The sequence below is a fragment of the Phalacrocorax carbo genome, chromosome 3 (genome assembly GCF_963921805.1).
Source record: "Phalacrocorax carbo chromosome 3, bPhaCar2.1, whole genome shotgun sequence".
NCBI lineage: Eukaryota > Metazoa > Chordata > Aves > Suliformes > Phalacrocoracidae > Phalacrocorax > Phalacrocorax carbo.
The window spans coordinates 102,177,301-102,194,881 of record NC_087515.1 but is presented as its reverse complement, the minus strand read 5'-3'; the positions used below and the strand labels follow the sequence as shown (position 1 = coordinate 102,194,881).

At 40.7% G+C, this 17,581-nt stretch overlaps 1 protein-coding gene across 4 annotated transcripts in view; it reads right to left on the bottom strand.

Moving 5' to 3' along the window:
• The window catches only part of HMGCLL1 (3-hydroxy-3-methylglutaryl-CoA lyase like 1), an 87,726-nt gene extending 75,355 nt beyond the window's left edge, over positions 1-12,371 (bottom strand). For 2 of the 4 annotated variants that reach the window (XM_064447887.1, XM_064447888.1), the window contains exon 1: positions 11,841-12,049. In XM_064447887.1, the coding sequence (XP_064303957.1) occupies positions 11,841-11,957 (117 nt within the window). In that variant the 5' untranslated portion in view covers positions 11,958-12,049. Of the gene's footprint in view, positions 1-11,840; positions 12,093-12,275 lie in introns of those variants that run through there. The other 2 variants (XM_064447890.1, XM_064447889.1) reach the window with 2 other exon arrangements.
• Between the last annotated feature and the right edge of the window lie 5,210 nt (positions 12,372-17,581).

Here is a 17,581-nt window from a genome sequence, read left to right as displayed (position 1 = left end):
ATGGACTGGAGAAACTATGACAAAAACAAAACTAAAATGGGCTCATATCACTTCAGACTATTTGAGAGGATTAAGCATTGTCATGGCAAAATTAATCATGAGATTTCATAATTTTTTAATTACTTCCACTTCTAATATTTAGGGGTATTTTTTTCAGCCTCCATATTCTGGATAATAAGTTGTACAATAGATGAGAAAGAAATGTGTGTTGTTGTAAAACTGGTAATAAGACCAGTGGATCAGTGTTAACTAAGCACACAATAAGAAGAAAAACAAACCTCTAATAGTATTACCATTAGCAGTATTTTCATTTTACTGTGACACGTAATCTTGACCAAAGGATTGTTCTAAACTCTGATGACAGATAATAATATTTAGGGACTAAATGGCAATCCAGCCATACCACTCACTAAGGTCAAAATGGCCTGAAACATTCTTAATAACAGGATTCAACTGAACTTTAAGACAGCTGAACTTAGATATCCACGCATTTATGTCTATAGGTGTGCTAAGTATCCCAGTACAGTCAACTTACATATTCACATATAATGTCTCAGGGTTCCCTAAACACAGGATGCAGGACCTATGCCTTTTTTGGCAGCTGGAGGTAAAGTAGAATATTGTAGGGCATCTTAAATGGCATCAGCAATGAAGCATGGCTGGCCAAATCAAGCCACTTCTCAGCACTGTCAGCAACGGCCAAAAACTTATGAAACAACTCAGCCAACTAGTAAGGGCCCAAGTCAGATAGCTAATTACAGGCACCTAGTGCATTTGAGATGCATCCCACCTGACTTCCAGCTATTACACCAGAGGGCACAGGTCTCCCATAAACCCCGTTTGATATCTGCCAACCCTACGAGCCATCTGAGCTATCTTAGGGCATCCCACATGGCACCAGACAACTGCGCTTAGACACCTGAATCAAGTCTTAAATATCAAAAAACAGCAGGGAGACAAGCTAAAATTCCCAGTCACCAGTCGATTCCTCTCTGTATAGCCAACAGCTTGCTGGCATAGTAGCTTAACTTTCCATCTTCTTCATACCGTTCAGGCAAAAGTGAGACACAGCAGGGCCAAGAAACTTGCCTATCCTCCCTCTTCTCCTTCCCAATAAATTCTTCGTGTTAGCTGTTTTGCTTTCTATGAAGCCAAAATATAGTTCAATTCAAATTATGTTTCCAGGCTTTTAAAAATTCAGCTGTGATCAGCTGTGGATTCTGTTAAATCTTTTTCCTAATCCCAGTATTCCACATGATATACCTTCATCACTTACCTTGCTCCCCCATTTCTCACATACTAACACCTATATTTAATCTCATCTTAACTACTTGCATTAAAAGTAAACCCTAAAGCCACATACAGTTCCTTTCCAGATGCTGCTGTTGAATTATTTCCCTATGGGTTTCACCTAACATTCCACCAATATCCTCTGGCGCTTCAGTCCACACATCTCATGCATTCAAAGCCTTTAAACTTTTTTTTCCAAGAAACTCATAAACTAACACCTTTATTCCCACACAAAACAGCTAACATCTGTGGACAAAAAAACAGCCAAACAAAGAAGAAATGTCTACCCAGCGCAGTTTTTTAGCAATGCACCTTTTAGCAGTTTTTGCATGTAATAAATCTGGGTTTTTGTCACAAAAGCTGTTGAGAATCACTCTCATAAGTATATTTAATCCAACTAACAAATTCAAATGTAATATAACAATTGGAGTAACTTTCACTCATTTACACCAAACCATAAAATAAATCTCTGTTTAACAAGGGAATTATCTAAAAATAGTATCAGCTACAATGGTCTGACAGTAAGTATAATTTCATTCTTATCACCTGCAGCATCTTTTTCATCTTTTGCAACATTAGAATTTCATCCCAAACTATGATTGAAGTTTTCGCCATCTATTACTATGTCTAACCTAATAAAAGTCTGAAAGTCATGAGCTGATTACTTCCAACTACTACCTTAAGATTGAAAAACAACCCTCACAACTAATCCCTGAAAGTATTTTCCTGAAATGTAAATCATGCCTTTATCAGTTTTCTGATTCCTTTGGAGTGAGAGACTGATTAAAAGACCAGAGAGAAAAATAAAGTGTTTATCTGATTCATAATCTCATATTTAATAAACTCTCTATTATTCATTACAACTTACATCACTGTCAACATATTACAAAATCAAAAAAACTTTTCTCTCCACTTGGACTACTTAGTTTTAAAATGTGCCCACCATTTTGCAATTTCTGCCCCAAAAGGGCTATACTAGTGTACATTAATACAGTAGTAATAAAATATTTCCCTTTTGCTGAAAAGCAAAAATGCTGAATTAGCTTTACTGGTATTTAGCACAGTATGAAAGCCTGATTTTGATCATGGAGCTACATGCCTCATATTACAATCTCTTATCTCAGAAATTCCGGATCACTCAATAAAGCAGCTTTTCTCACAGTTTCAATATCCTGATGAGTTTTTCTATGTGACAGAAGATAGATGGATTAGATAGCCAAAGAGAACCTTTTCCTATAAATTTTTGCCTGATAGCTTTTTATTCCCATTCTTAAAATTACTATTTTCCTGTTCCAGTATTTTCTGAGGTTCAGTTAATTGATGAGCCTTACTGAGTGCATAGTACTTCATTACACTGTATGTCAAGGTCCACATATGCATTATGATGTGCATTGGCACACACTGTAAGGTGGTACATATTCCCCAGCAAGTTCACAATACCACGCACCATCTTTAATACACATTTCCCTTTCATACTTCATCTGTCTTTTTAAATATACATTTGGGGAAAAAGAAGAATGCTGAAGAAAATATTTCACCTTTGTTAAATGAATGAGAGCTAAATAATAGAAGAGAATTCAACACAGCCTGAAGTACTAAACTTTCCTGAAGTCCCCCACAGTTTCTTTAAACATAACTCCTTCCACATTTGACACAACAAAGGATCTCAATAACCTTCAATTCCTAAAATTTCTAAGAATCATCACCTTGGTTAAACGCCTCAAATATTTATGTTGTGAAAGAGCAGAGGGCGACCAGAACTCATTTCAGCTTTATCTCTGGACTGTACCTACACTGCACCAGTTTCTCATTGTGTGGTATTCACACAGAAACTGAAATTCAAACACACACTTCCATAAACAAGTGACTCTTCCAACCTGGATACTGCCAGAATTGGAGCTACCTTTTTCCTCTGAAACACCGCAAAAAGTTCTATCATTAAAACTGAGAGAAAAAAAGTATAACCTCATTCTCCGTACCCAGCCAAGTCTAACTGGGAAAAAAACCTAACTTGTGATCAAAGCCACTATAGTGACAAGTAGTTACTTCTACTTACTAGTCACCTCATCAGACAGTTCAAAGATAAAAAACTTCATTAATTAGGAGCAGTAAATATTTTGCTTCATGAAAACTTCTATGTCTGACCAACTGGTAAGTACTACAGTAGTCTTACAAGGCACTTGTGAGATTTCCTTACCCAAACTAGAAGCTAGAAGATCCACAAATTTTAAATAAAATTCCTATGAAAACCTGAGACAAAGATAATACTTCCATTTATTTCAGTAGGAATTAAATTTGGATCTAGCTGATCTTAGGCAAGTCACTTATCTTCACTCTCAGCCAAGGCAATGTGAAAATGAATTAAGAAGAATGATCTCAAGATGTATTAATTTTAAAACGATGATTTGACACATGGGGTGTCTGAAATGAATCTTTTTCCTTTACCTGGCAAGACAGGAAATGAACATCACTGTGCCCATATGTAGTCTTTGAAGGAGGTGGAGGTGGGACAAGTCAAAAACAGGATCTCACCAAAAAACAGATGTTGGGTCTGAGTTGAAATTTCCTGTGCATTTTTTAATTCCCAAATTTGCAGAGCAAGATCTGTAAAATCCTTTACAACATTTCCAGCTGTATTATAAAGGTCTAAACCCACATAATAATCTCAATATAGCATAAATCTATATCAACTAAAAAGCTCCTGATATCTTTCCACTATTTAGAATCCAATGGCACAAAAGAACTAAAAGCCATTTAGGTCAAACTTACACTTAATTATAGAATCATAGAATCATAAAATGGTTGGGGTTGGAAGGGACCTAAAGGTCATCTAGTTCCAAACCCCTGCCATGAGCAGGGACACCTTCCACTAGACCAGGTAGCTCAAATCCCCATCCAACCTGGCCTTGAACACTTCCAGGGATGGCGCATCCACAGCTGCTCTGGGCAACCTGCTCCAGTGCCTCACCACCCTCATAGTGAAGAATTCCTTCCTCATATCTAATCTAAATCTACTCTCTTTCAGTTTGAAGCCATTGCCCCTTGTCCTATCGCTACATGCCTTTGTAAAAAGTCCCTCGCCAGCTCTCTCCTAGGCCCCCTCCAGGTACTGGAAGGCTGCTACAAGGTCTCCCCACAGCCTTCTCTTCTCCAGGCTGAACAACCCCAGCTCACTCAGCCTGTCTTCATAAGCGTGGTTCTCCAGCCCTCTGATTGTCTTTGTGGCCCTTCTCTGGACTGGTGCCAACACGTCCATGTCTTTCTTATGTTGTGGGTCCCAGAGCTGGACGCAGTACTCCACCTGGGTTCTCACCAGAGTGGAGTAGAGGGGAAGAATCGCCTCCCTTGACCTGCTGGCCACGCTTCTTTTGATGCAGCCCAGGATATTGTTGGCCTTCTGAGCTACAAGTACACATTGCTGCGTCACGCTGAGCTTCTCATTAACCAACACCCCCAAGTCCTTGTCCTCAGGGTTCCTCTTAATCCATTCTCCAACCAGCCTGTATTTGTGCTTGGGATTGCCCCAACCCAGGTGCAGGACCTTGCACCTGGCCTTGCTGAATTTCATGAGTTTTGCATGGGCCCACCTCTCAAGCCTGTCAAGGTCCTTCTGGATGGCATCCCTTCCCTCCAGCGTGTTGACCGCACCAGACAGCTTGATGCTGTCGGCAAACTCACTGAGGGTGCACTCAGTCCCACTGTCCATGTTGCTGACAAAGATGTTAAACAGCGCTAGTCCCAATTCCGACCCCTGAGGAACGCCACTAGTCACCGGTCTCCACTTTGGAAAATGAGTCATTGACTGCAACTCTTTGAGTATGTCCATCCAGCCAATTCCTTACCCACCGAGTGGTCCATCCATCAAATCCATTATTATCAGCCTAATATTAGTCATAGTCGTAGTATTAACATCATTATCATTATTATTATTACTATTGTGAGCCTCTTATCTTCTAACATCCTGTTTGGCACCTTTAGCAAACCAACTACTAAGCCTTTTCAGACTTTCTCTCTTCAACATTTTATCCACCAACGTGGATAAACATGGAGCTTTTGTTCTGCAGCACAAAGAATACCTGGCTGAAAAAACTGGCATGAGTCTACTGACTGGATCTTCTAAAGGGGAAACTGCTCTTGACTTCAAAGAAAATTTTGGACGAAGCTCAGCATTGAACTCTCTCTACTCTAGTTAAATTCAGTGGGGTGAATTTTATTTACTACCTTCACTGTCAGCATGTATCAAATGTCATTTATCATATCCAAAGTCATCAAGAAAAGATACAGCATGTGATACAAACTTAATACTTTATAATTTAATTCTAATTTATGGTTAAAGTAATCGTTTTGACTTTATTATTCCATTTATTTTTTTAATAACTTCATATGCTTTACATCTTATGAAGATTAAGAAAGTAAGTGTTGCTTGGGAATCTGCAACAAAACAAAAGAAGCCCCGTTCTTGTGATGTATTTGTCAAGAAAAAGATCCATCTACTGAGTTCTGTATTGACAAGGCTTCTGCATGCAGAGGAATATGAAGGGCTGGAAATCAGGAATTTCAAAGTCTATTAGTGATCAGTTATTTAGTCTTAAATTACATGAAAGACAACATAAAATCTAAAAAAATTGGAAGTTCAGGATGAAAACACAGAATGAGGTAAGAATGGTGGGTAAAGGAGAGAAAAGGGAAGGATACAAGATCTTTGCCCTGTCCAATTAATATACTTTTTCTACACCGATTTCTTTAGGTATCTTTAAATAACATCACCCTTTTAAAAAGTTAAGAAACAAGAGTTCTGCAGTATAGAGTTAAGACATCTAGCTTCTTTTTTCTCTGTTAAAAATACATTTTATATGCAATTTTAGCAGATAAAAAATTAATGTAAATTATTGTTTCTTACATATTGTAATTGTCATAATAAATACATTTGAAATATCATTGACAGTACATTTTTATAGTACTTCTTAAACTAAATAAATTAAATAGAAAATGAAAACAGCCTAAACAGTTATTTAAAGAGAGCCTGCAAATGTGAATTTGTTCCTGGAATATATAATTACATGGAGATAAAAAGAACATGAAATATAGTGTGTCTCAAATCAGTTGCTCTGAGGTGTAGCTAAAAGATTGAAATAAAATAGACATGCCTCCCCCCAGACAGCATAATACCATATGCCTCATTTTTTATGCTGTAATTTGAATCAAGAATCAGCTATCAAATACAAGAAGTGGTTAAGACAAATATACATTATTGTCATATGGACTGTGGTTTTCATTGTTATTCTTGAGTTACTTTAAAAATACATTTGAGAGGTTTCTAGCATATGTTTAAAACATGACAGAATATTGGAAAATCTAAACTAGCAAACTAAAACTGCAAAAGACACTTGTGTGCATCTCCTGATCCAAGTGTCATGCACTGAGGAGATAAGCAAATCTTAGGCTGTGTGGTTTAGGTCAGGATATTTAGGCATGTAGTGTATAAATCACTGCAACCTAGGTACTGAAACAGAGGTTAGCTGTCTAAATTAGAGGACCCAAGCTTTTGCTCATTATTATACATAATTAGCATGTAGAATTTATGTACCTCTCCAGTTTATAAAACTGACAATAATGTACACTGTGCTTTCCAATGATAATATACTAAACAACTGTGAATAATTCTGGGTATTATATCCCATATGACAGCCTAAATCTGTGACAGAAATCCTACAAGATAACATAGCACATATTAGCATTATTTAGATAGATTTACACCTGCTAGAGTCACGGCCACATCCAGCACAGCAAGAGACTAGAGTTTTATTTTTGACTTATTTTTGCTTTGCTTGTGGTAGATGTAAGCAGCTCTTACCAAATCATGTAACTCCTAATATAATCCTAATACACTATACTTCTTAGTACATTAAAACACAAGGATCTAAGAGAAAGATGCTTATTACTTACCTATGTTTAGCCACTACCCTCTACCTAGTACAGTAGGATACACTAACTTTAGGTGGCAAAAGATGAATATTCAAACTGAAGCTGACACTCTAACCTCAACTAATTCTAATTTTTCCAAAGGATTGTAAGCCATGCAATGTAATTAAAAACTGGATTTAGAATTGTCACTGTTTTACATCATTTAAATACCTAGAGCCCTCTATTCCTTATTATAAAAACCTTAAAACCTCTTAAGAATCCCATTATTTTCTCTACCGTGGAAACCACATCATATAATCCTTTTTCTAAACTTAAATCATACAGGTTATTCACCCTCATTACTTTGATTAGAAAGCTACTAATGAATGTCACCACTTGATACTTAGCTTTTAAAACTCTACTCTGTATTTAATATATAGACAGATTACAAGCATTTGTTCACGTGGAGCAACATATTCCTTTGTTTTAAGCAACTCTCTGCTCTTCCTCCCTCCCTGCCCATCCTCCAGGTCTTAACACTAGATATCAAACAAACCAAAGTCATTTTACATTTCATCTCCATTTTCCTGGCCATTCCAGTGGTGCAAGACCTAACTTGTCCCTGCTGGAATTCAGTTTCTTGAACATGACTAACCAAAATTGAACAGGCCTCAGATACAGTCTTTTGCAATGGCACTAACATTTCCCAGCTTGACTGGAAATACTTGATCTGATACATCCAAGAACTTAATTTGATTTTTTTAAACACCTGTACTGTATTGGCAGCTTACAGTCCTCCTATGATTTGTGAGTATGCCAAGGTTCTTCTCCTCTTCAATCGTTTCTAACTGATAATGTCACAGTTTCTAGTTTGGGTTATTAGTCTCGAAGTACCTAATCACTCTATACCCTTGAATTTCATCCCAGTCTTCTACACCACTTCTTTAGCCATCCAGCTCTTTCCTGCTGTGTCCTTAGCATATTCCTAATGCATTAACATTTCATTTTAACCTACATGAAAACATATCATTAAGTCTGTAGGATGAGACCAATGTCAGTTGCTCTCAGACCATCTCTCTTTCCAGCCAGAAGGTTCCTGCTAAGCCAGAGGACAACCATCAGCAGTGGATGAACAGCCAGCTTTCCTGACACTCAGCCTGAGCTTTTTAAAGAACAGAACACAAAGTACATTACAAATTCCGTCAAGTGCTGCGAGTCACCACCAGTAGCAATCTCAATCACTGTGGAAATCTCCCTAATACTGCAACATCTACTGCCACCTCCTCTCTAGGTAGATCCTAGCACGTTTTACAGTTCTGACATAAATTCACGTCTTTAACAAATTCTCTGGTAGCTACAGATCCTATTTAGTAAAATTAATTGGACCTTTATCATTAAATTAATCAGACTTATTAATAAAAACAGTATACACTGGGGTAACGCAAAGAGGATGAAGCCGACCTAGGATCCCCTTGTATGAAACATAAGACAATATTTCTGAACTAAACAAGATTAAGAAATTGAGAAAATGGAATAAGATGAAGATACTGTAACGGGAATGTGGTGTCCCATTGACTAGCCGGGTGTTTGATGTTTTTTTATGTAATACAAACTAGTCTAAATAAGAGTGAAATAGACATTACTAAATTCTACTAATAGTAGAAGATTATATTTACTTTCTGTCTAGCCATTAGTCCAATTACCTTTTGCTTTTCACCTCTTCTTTTCAATAACTTTGCTCCTTGAGCAACCCTATGTTTTAAAGTCAAATATAGTTGTAAAAATATCACAAAATTGTTGGCTAAATGAAACAGAAAAATTAAGAGAAAACAAAGACTAAGACATCCCACTACTCACTCTAGGACCTATTATTTTGCCTCTGATACAGCTCCAAGTGGTTAAACCTGGACCTTTACAGATTAGTCAGCACAGTATATAACTAAATTTTTATATATTTAGGATTTTTTAGACAAAATTGAATTATTTTAGCTTTACAAGAGCCCTGGTAGCAACACTCTAATAATACCCACATTTTACTTTGTATTTAAGGAAAAATCCTGAAAAACTCCTGAAAAGATTTCAGCAAGTAAATCAACTCCTTATTTTCATCAGCCATGAAAGTACTAAATTACTTCTCGGAAACTGTTCTTGCACCTTACAACCCTTCCCCTATTTTATTTCTTGGTGTACCCACATAAATGTGATTACACTGGTGACCCTGTAACTGTCTTGCATACAGTTGTCAAAACAGAAAAACACTTTTTACAACCATCACTTGAGCCAGTATGGTTTCTAGATCGCATAAAGAGGAATATGTTTTTTTCTTGAACAGGACTGGTACAGAATGCACTCAAGCATAAGGAAAATCTTTTTGGGTTATTTAAGCATCCACGTGAGAAAAATGGAAATTTGAACAGATTCATGTAAAGAAAGTTATTAAAATCATCTAATAAAAATCACAGCGAGGTAATGCAGAAGCAAATGTTAAAACATTAACAGTGACCAACTCCAGACAATTAGTGTCAATGGGCTCAGTAGACTGTGCCGCTTACAATCACATCAGCGTGCACAGGGAGGTTAAGCAGCAAATTCTCATGTTTGCTGTTCACTCAGGAAGATATCTTTCTGCATCCTTGGAGTAAAAAAAGGTGATGAAAATCAAAGAGCACTGCAAAAAATAAGCAAAAGTTACAGGCATCCATTACAATAACGAAATTTCTTTTTTATCTGTGATTTTCTGGGAAGATATTATTGCTTGTCTTTGACTTCAAACCCCCTCTGTTGCAAAAGCCCTTGCAGCTTTCAGACGCTTTGTCTGATAGAGGGCAGAGACTGACGCAATCAAATGGCGTATCAAGGTCTTTTAAAGGGATTTTTAAAAAACGTTCACATCTTTTGAAAGAAGATGATGCACCAAAATGTAGCAAGGATACATGAAGAGGATTATAGTGCTTTGCTTCATGTCTAATAAATAAAAGCCCTTTCATTCATTTCTTACTACAATAAGAAAACGTTTTTCCACTTTTACAGAAACAACAGAAGGAATTATGGTTTTTTTTTTCCCCAAAATTTGATGCTGGATAGACACTATTCTCAGGGAATTGTGATAGCTGGAACCTGTATGGAGCTTAGCTATGCAGAACTCTGTGCTCACAACAGTATTGCTTTGGGTATTCCATATATGTACCTTTTGAGACATGAAGCCCAGATCATCTGAAGTAAAATTACAAATTACAGAACTACAAAGCTGCTAGCTTTCATGGCAACCAGAACATTGTATTTTTCATGTTCTCCCCAACTCTTAAGTTACATTGCTACCAAATAAATAAATTTCACTTCCAGGTGGTGGACAAAAATGGAAGATGTACCCCCGGTATATCCAAAAGGTGTAAAAAACAGAAGAAAGATGTAATGATCATGAAGTGCATTTTTTTTAAGGCATGATTTTTAAACCAATTTTATTCTAGGCTTGCCTTATGTTTTTTACTGTTTGAAGCACCGACTGATTACTGGAGTTAGACTCTGAATGAATGACAGTTCGGACACAATATGCCCCAACAATATGTGTGTTGTTATAGTGAACGCAATGACATGCTCAAAATTATTTCCTTCTTTGAGTACTTCATATTGACATTTCCTCCAGTGTTCTTCCAGATTTACGCAGCCTCTCCCTAAAGCCACTGGTAGCTTTTCCTTTCCTTCGTTGATGGTTGGACTTGACAATCTTAGAGGTCTTTTCCAACCTTAATGTTTCTACGATTCTATGATTAGGACAGTCATGGCCTATGGTCTTCATTTGGCCACCTGCCATGTGCCTCCTCATCTAGCTTCCTCTCCCACTCCCCACTACCTCCAGCCACTCTCCACACTTCTTCATGGCGGACAGACAGGAGGGAAAGGAACCACATCCACTCATCCCTCCATGACAATCCCATCGGTCCTCAGAGCACCCCAGCACCTCAAGGCACCCCAGGCCACAAGGAGGGTACAGCTGGTCCAGAGGAGTTGACAGTTCTGCCTCTGCACCCTCCGGACCCTTACGCCTGTAGCGACTCCCCACCCGGCAGCAGATGGGCCCACCACACTCGCATGAGAAACACAAACACCCCGGAGCAAGGGCGATACGGCGGCCTTGCCAAAATATGTGCCACCCTAGAATTTTACGACTTTTCACAGAGTGGATTGTAACAGGCGGGGGGGAACCACAGATGAGTGGATTTAACACTGCCACATGCCAGCCCCCAGCGCCACTAGAGATGCACTACTACTCAGATGGTTTAAAACCACTCGTGTTCTGAAATAGTGACCACGAAAGGGTCTGCGGCGCGTGAGGATTAGAGGCCTCCCTCCCACCCCTTCCCCTCCCCCTCCCCACCCCCGGCGCACGCCCTTCCGCTCGGCGGCGGCCGGCGGCGCGGGCAGGGAGGGGGGCGAAGGCCGAGGGCGGGCAGCAGGGGTGCAGGGGACGTGCCTGAGGGGCGAGGCGGCGGCGGAGAAGGGGTGGCGGCGCAGGGGAAGGGGCGGCGGCGGAGGCGAAGGGGCGGCGGAGCCGCCCCGCGCCCGGCGGGCCCCGGCCTCCCCCTGGCGGCGGCCGCGCCTCGCAGGGCCGGCACCGTCCCCACCCCTTCACCCCTGCCTGGTGATACCTGCCCGGGGTGCGGAGCCGCAGTCGGCGGCGCGGCCGGCTCCCCGATCCACAGCTGCTCCTTGAGGAGGTGCTGGTAGCTGAGGCAGTGCTTCAGCGCCGAGGGCACCGTGCCCATGGCGCGGCGGCGGCGGCAGGGCGCTGGCCGGCTGCCGCCAGCCGCAAGGTCGGCGCAGCCTCCCGGCCCGCGGGAGACCCGCCGGCCCCGCGCCCGCCCGCCGCAACCGCCGGCCCGCCGCAAGCGCCGGCTGCAGCCCGGCCCCGAGCGGCGCCTGTGATTGGCGGAGCGCGGCAGCCCGCCGCGCCGGCACCCCGCCGCGCCCCCTCCCGCGGCTGCCGCGGCTGCTGCGGCAACCGCCGCCTCAGCTCGCCGGCGGCTGCCGCGGGGCCGCCACGTCTCCTCTCCCTCTCCTCTCCCTCTTCTCTCCCTCCTCACCTTCCCGGGCGCTGAGGCCGCCTGACAGCGGAGCCCCGGCGGTGGCTGCGTGCCCTTGGTGCGGGCTTGGCCGGCGCCGCAGCGCTTTGCCACTGCGGGGCGGGGGCGAGGGCGAGGGTGGGGGAGAGACCTCTGAGGCGAGCCGGCGGGCCCAGAGCTCGGGCGGGGTGGAGAGGCCGAGCGTGGGGAGAGCCAGGCACCCTGCCCCGGATCCCCCTTTCACTCCGTACGCCCCGGGGACATGGCGCCCGGCCTGGGCGTCAAATGTTTTTGGCACAAGGGTTGAAAGGGAAGAGGAGTAAGGAGAAGAAACAGGGCTGCTTTGACAAGGGAGTATAGTCAAGGCAATTCATGTGAAAACTCTTTCTTGTGTGTGGATAGAAAAATAAAAAGGTTACCTCTGAGTCTTAACGTTGTTTTAACCTGTATTATGTGAAGATACACTGCTTGCCCTGTTCCGGATCACGGGCCTGTGCCAGCCGTGTGGAATAAAACCTGTCCTGCTCGCTCGGCCGTTGAGGTGGCAGCAGGTGTTTGACAAGTGTCTTCATGCACATGCTTGCACTTAGCTTTTCACTCGGGTAGCAGAAACTTAGAACATAGCAAATGGAATACTTTCCAGGTTTTAGCAGCGCTCTTAGAAGCAGCAGGTTATATTTTGTCATCTCCTTCAGCATTCGGCGTGTCAGCCAACTTTCCAAACTACTCTCAAGCGAAATACCGTATGCATTGGAAATTGTTTCTGGATCGTTCCTTTTCCGGGGTATCGAGGATTTTTTGTCAAATTCACTAACCTTTCCCTCAGTCATCTGCTGCAAAAGATTATCAGGTTCACAGCCAAGTCTCTGTTTCAGTCGTTCACAGATAATCACGGTGCTCTCGAAGCACCGTCTTTTGCTTTTTTGCATTTCAAGCTTGCTGTTCTGGGCATCCAAAACCCTCCCTGTTTCTGACTGCCATTGTAAGCCAAAACTGGGTGCTGGCTGATTGGCTGAGAAATTTTTGTTTTTCAAGGACAATGACAGCTTTTTAGAAATAAAATATTTAAAATAAGATTTTAAAATTTATTTTAAAATAGCACTGGTAAGTGACCCTCTCTGCAATTCCAAATCTGGCCACAGAAAAGTGCCAGGGGATTTCTCTGCTGACTGATCTGAGGCATTAGTATCTTTTCTGCCTTCTTCCAGTAAAATATTTGTGAATTCAGAATTCTCGTATTTTCACAGTTTGAAATTCCACTAAGTTTCCGTTCAATGCTGACTCTGGATACTTGCTTTGGTCTTGTTACCTGTAAAGCTAAGCATAAAATATACAAAGACTGGGCATAAAATCAAGTCATTCTCTTTTGTCTCCCAGTGAGAGATGGTTTATCTATGATTTGATACACGTGAAGAGAAAAACACTTTACTGAGGTAAATAATTGCCATTTGCACTTTTTTATACATTTCATAGCGAGTTGGAAAGAAGGTGAAAAATGCAATCGTAAGGAAGTTAGTGTGTATCTGTCTATAAAGTATACCTCTCCTACATACCTGACCTGTTCTCAAGTTACTCCAATACTGAAGTCAAACTTCATATTGCTGTTAATCACATTCCCTACAAACACCTCTGAAATTAGGTTTATTATAACCCTCTGCAGGTACCTTAGCCATCAAACTGCTATCTTCTCCACACTAAATCCCCTCTAATAGCATTGCTTCTTTGTCTGTCACTGTTCTTATAAACATAACCATAAAAACATAATGCCAGAATTGAATGCCATTTTTGTAGTCCTTAAAGCATCAATGTGCTCTTCAGGTCTAAGTCCACTGTGAACATTTTCCGACACAAATCTGCTGAAAAGACACCAAATACGCTGAAAAGGAGCATCTCTACCTGAAATCCCAGTGTTGTTGGGCAGAGAAGGAAAACATGAGTGATATATTATAAAGTAATCCCAAATAAACAGGGTTCTCATTGTTTTTTTTCTGTTTTACTTCTCATTCTTCCTGAAATCAGAATTTGTTTTTCACCCTTGGCAATTTAGCAGTGAAATTTTTTAACTGGTGCTTCTAATTCTATGTAAGTAGTTGCTTCAAAATCGAGAGACACATAAATAAAACATGTTCATCTGAAACTCCCATGTGCGTTAAAACCTTTAGAACAAAACCAAACTCTTATTCCTAAACAAGAGTCACGAGGGACAGCACAGTGTGGAAGTAGCTCCAAGAAGAGCGCTTTGTCAGCAGACGCAATCATGCTGATACTGTTCTCTGCTTGCAGGGGCTAAAAACCTTATTCCACCCGACTTTTTCTGTTAACATGAAGGTAGATACGGTACAATATGCTGCTTAACTGTGCCTACTTTCAGGGGTAGTACCAACATATTTACTGGTTGAAATGTTTGCAAAATCATATAAAGAATAATGGAGACTTCTGTAGATCTTTCTGTAGCAGCACACGGGCCTCTCATGGCCTGGACCTTTGTATGCCCTGTGCTGTTCCTTATTTTGATTCTGCATATTTTTTGTTCAACAATGGCATTTTGGAACAACTTCAGTTTACTAGAACACATGGAAGGACTCAGATGTGTTTAGCGCTACATCAGGGTAGCGAACACAATTTGCACATGACTGGCTTTTGGCTTTCCATCTGTCTCAAAACTGTTTATCATTCTGATACTGCTCTGAATCTATCATTGTCATTGGCTCACGCAGTATTCTGGTCAAAGGTTTTTAAACGTTTATCAAAAGGAATGCTTTTCACTAGAATAAATAATCTCTCATAAAAGTGATGCCACCAAGCCTACCGGAGGGGGAGAACCCGCAAATTTGTGTAATATGCAGAGAAACTTCAAGTATTAACATGAGAGATGTTTCTGTACTCTTTATTGTTCCCATGCAATTACACAGGTAGTTGGCAGTCAAATCATTAGGAGTGGAAACATCAAGATGTTGGATTTCTTGCAGTGTGACACAAAACTTTGGCCAAGAAAGGCACGGTAAAAATAGGTTGATCGTTTACAAGCATCTGAAAGAAAATAAGAAAGTTGTTTAAGGAGTGATTTGATGACAGCGAGAAGGACAGAATCAGAAGCAAGGGAGTTATTCATACTGCTGATAATTGTAAGTGCCAAACTGGAAAGCAGCCAAGGTGCCTACTAGGCAGGGGTCAAAGACACATATGGTGAGTCTCAAACAACAAATAAGCCATAGAATTCTGGCAAGCATTGCAGGAATAATATGCTCCAGCCCTGACAAAGAAGATGAGGGCTAAAGAAAAAACAGTGGGGCTACCAATAGTGGATCATACCTCAGGGAAAGCAAAGCTTTCACCATTTCAGTTTTATTGGAGAAAAGTGCAGATAACTTCTCACATATGGCAGGTCTGGTTGATCTAAATAAATGGGAAGTGTAACACAATGTTAAAAAATATTCTTTACAGTTGTGGCAGTAAATCAATGTTCCATTAGCAGCGGCATCATTCAGAGATGGCATTCTTCAGAGAGTTAGTAATAGATTTATTTTGCCAAAGTAAGACTACACGCCAGGTGATAGACACCTGGCATTTGAAACAGACACAATCAAGAAGAAAGTCCAAGTTACGTCTTGCCAGATGTTGGATCCTGTTCTTTTCTATTCTTTCACTAATTCAGTCAGATGACAGGGTTTTTTGCCAACTAGATCACAATGTAAAATACACAAACAAATAAAAACCTGAAACATTTTAATTTTATTCTCATACTACTTGGCAGTAGGAAATAGGAGAAGAAGGAAATTCTGTGAGCTTAGACCTAGTTTCATAATCACAGCAATTACACACCTATACAGAGAGCCATAAAAGAAAGGGATGTACCATAAGCTATGTTATTTTATATTTATAAAGGGCACTGCCTTTTATACTGGTGAGAATGGTACTCTGCAGCCCTTTGGGTGATCTCCAAAGTACCAGCACTGTATAGCTACATATAATTGTTACAAGGCAGATCAAAGACAGCAAAGAGTTCTAGCAGAAGGTGCTTATTTATGGTGAACATTCTCCATTTGAGTTAGTTCCATAACTGACAGAAATGCTGATGAACTAAATGTGTCCTTTGTCTGACTCCATCGTTTAAACTGTAAGTTTTTTGTCTCAGTGACCTGAACTACCACTCGTCATTATCAGGAGAAACAATGAGCCAATTCTGAATGGATTTTCAAGGTGCTATTATAATATTTAAGAAAATATTTCCTTTTAAGAGCAAGTATTTTGCCTACCATTACACGGACTACATTGCCATCTCTGTTTTTCACATAAATGCAGTTATCATCTTCTTCTCCTCTTCACCCAGTCTTTTCTGCCAATAAATACTGATGTGATTTCTTATGTGGATTATAAGGTGCAATATGCAGTAACCTCTGATTTTCTTCCTCCCTTAAGAACCAAGAAAACTGTATTGGTTGTCAGTGGGGCCAGTTTTCTTGCTCTTCCAGCAAGCGACCCCTTTACATCACTCAGTACAATGAGAAACTATAAATCATTCTTAGGAAATATTTACTGAATAAGAGGATGCTGGGACAACTTTTATGCTCTATCCATTTCTTCTTAAGTACAGAGCATTTATCAGAGTGTAGCCAAAACAGCACAAAATAACCACCTGGCAAGTGTAGCTGCACTGCATTCTGGGGGTAGTACTTTCCTACCAGGCAAAAAGAGTTAAAGACCTGCACCTTTTCTGCGTTCTCTTAGGGAGCAAGTCCTCTGATTTATTTTAAACATGTATTTTAGGATCAAATGAACCATATTCTAACGTATGCCCTTGTCTTCCCTCCAACTCTAGAGAGCCTAGGATACCTACTCCAATGTGGATAGCTGCATTAGCTACATTTACTCGAATAAGCCCCATTCCAGCTAGTATTATTAAGCCCATTACATCGTGACCTCATTCAACTCAATACCTGATTTCTACTTCTGCAGACAAGGGAAGTCTTAAACCAGTATACTCAGCAAACTTGTTGCTGGCTTCAGAGAAAGGATCACCAAGGAATCTAGAAGTGGACCAAAAGGGAGGGTACAAATGAAATGCAATCTACAAATATCAATATATAATCTCATTATATACTGCAGAAGATTTGTATCTGTTAAAGGTTACATGGTAATAGCTTTGAGGCAGGTGTGTCCCCCCGGCAGAGGAGGATGTAGTTTCAGCATTAAGGGGAGGAAAAAAGATGGAGTAGAGCTGGAGTGTTTCTAGGAAGCCCAGATAATCCAAGGAACTGTGTATTTAGTCAATGAAATCACAAGATAGAGATTGATCAGTTTCTAGCTTACTTGTTGGTGATTTTATT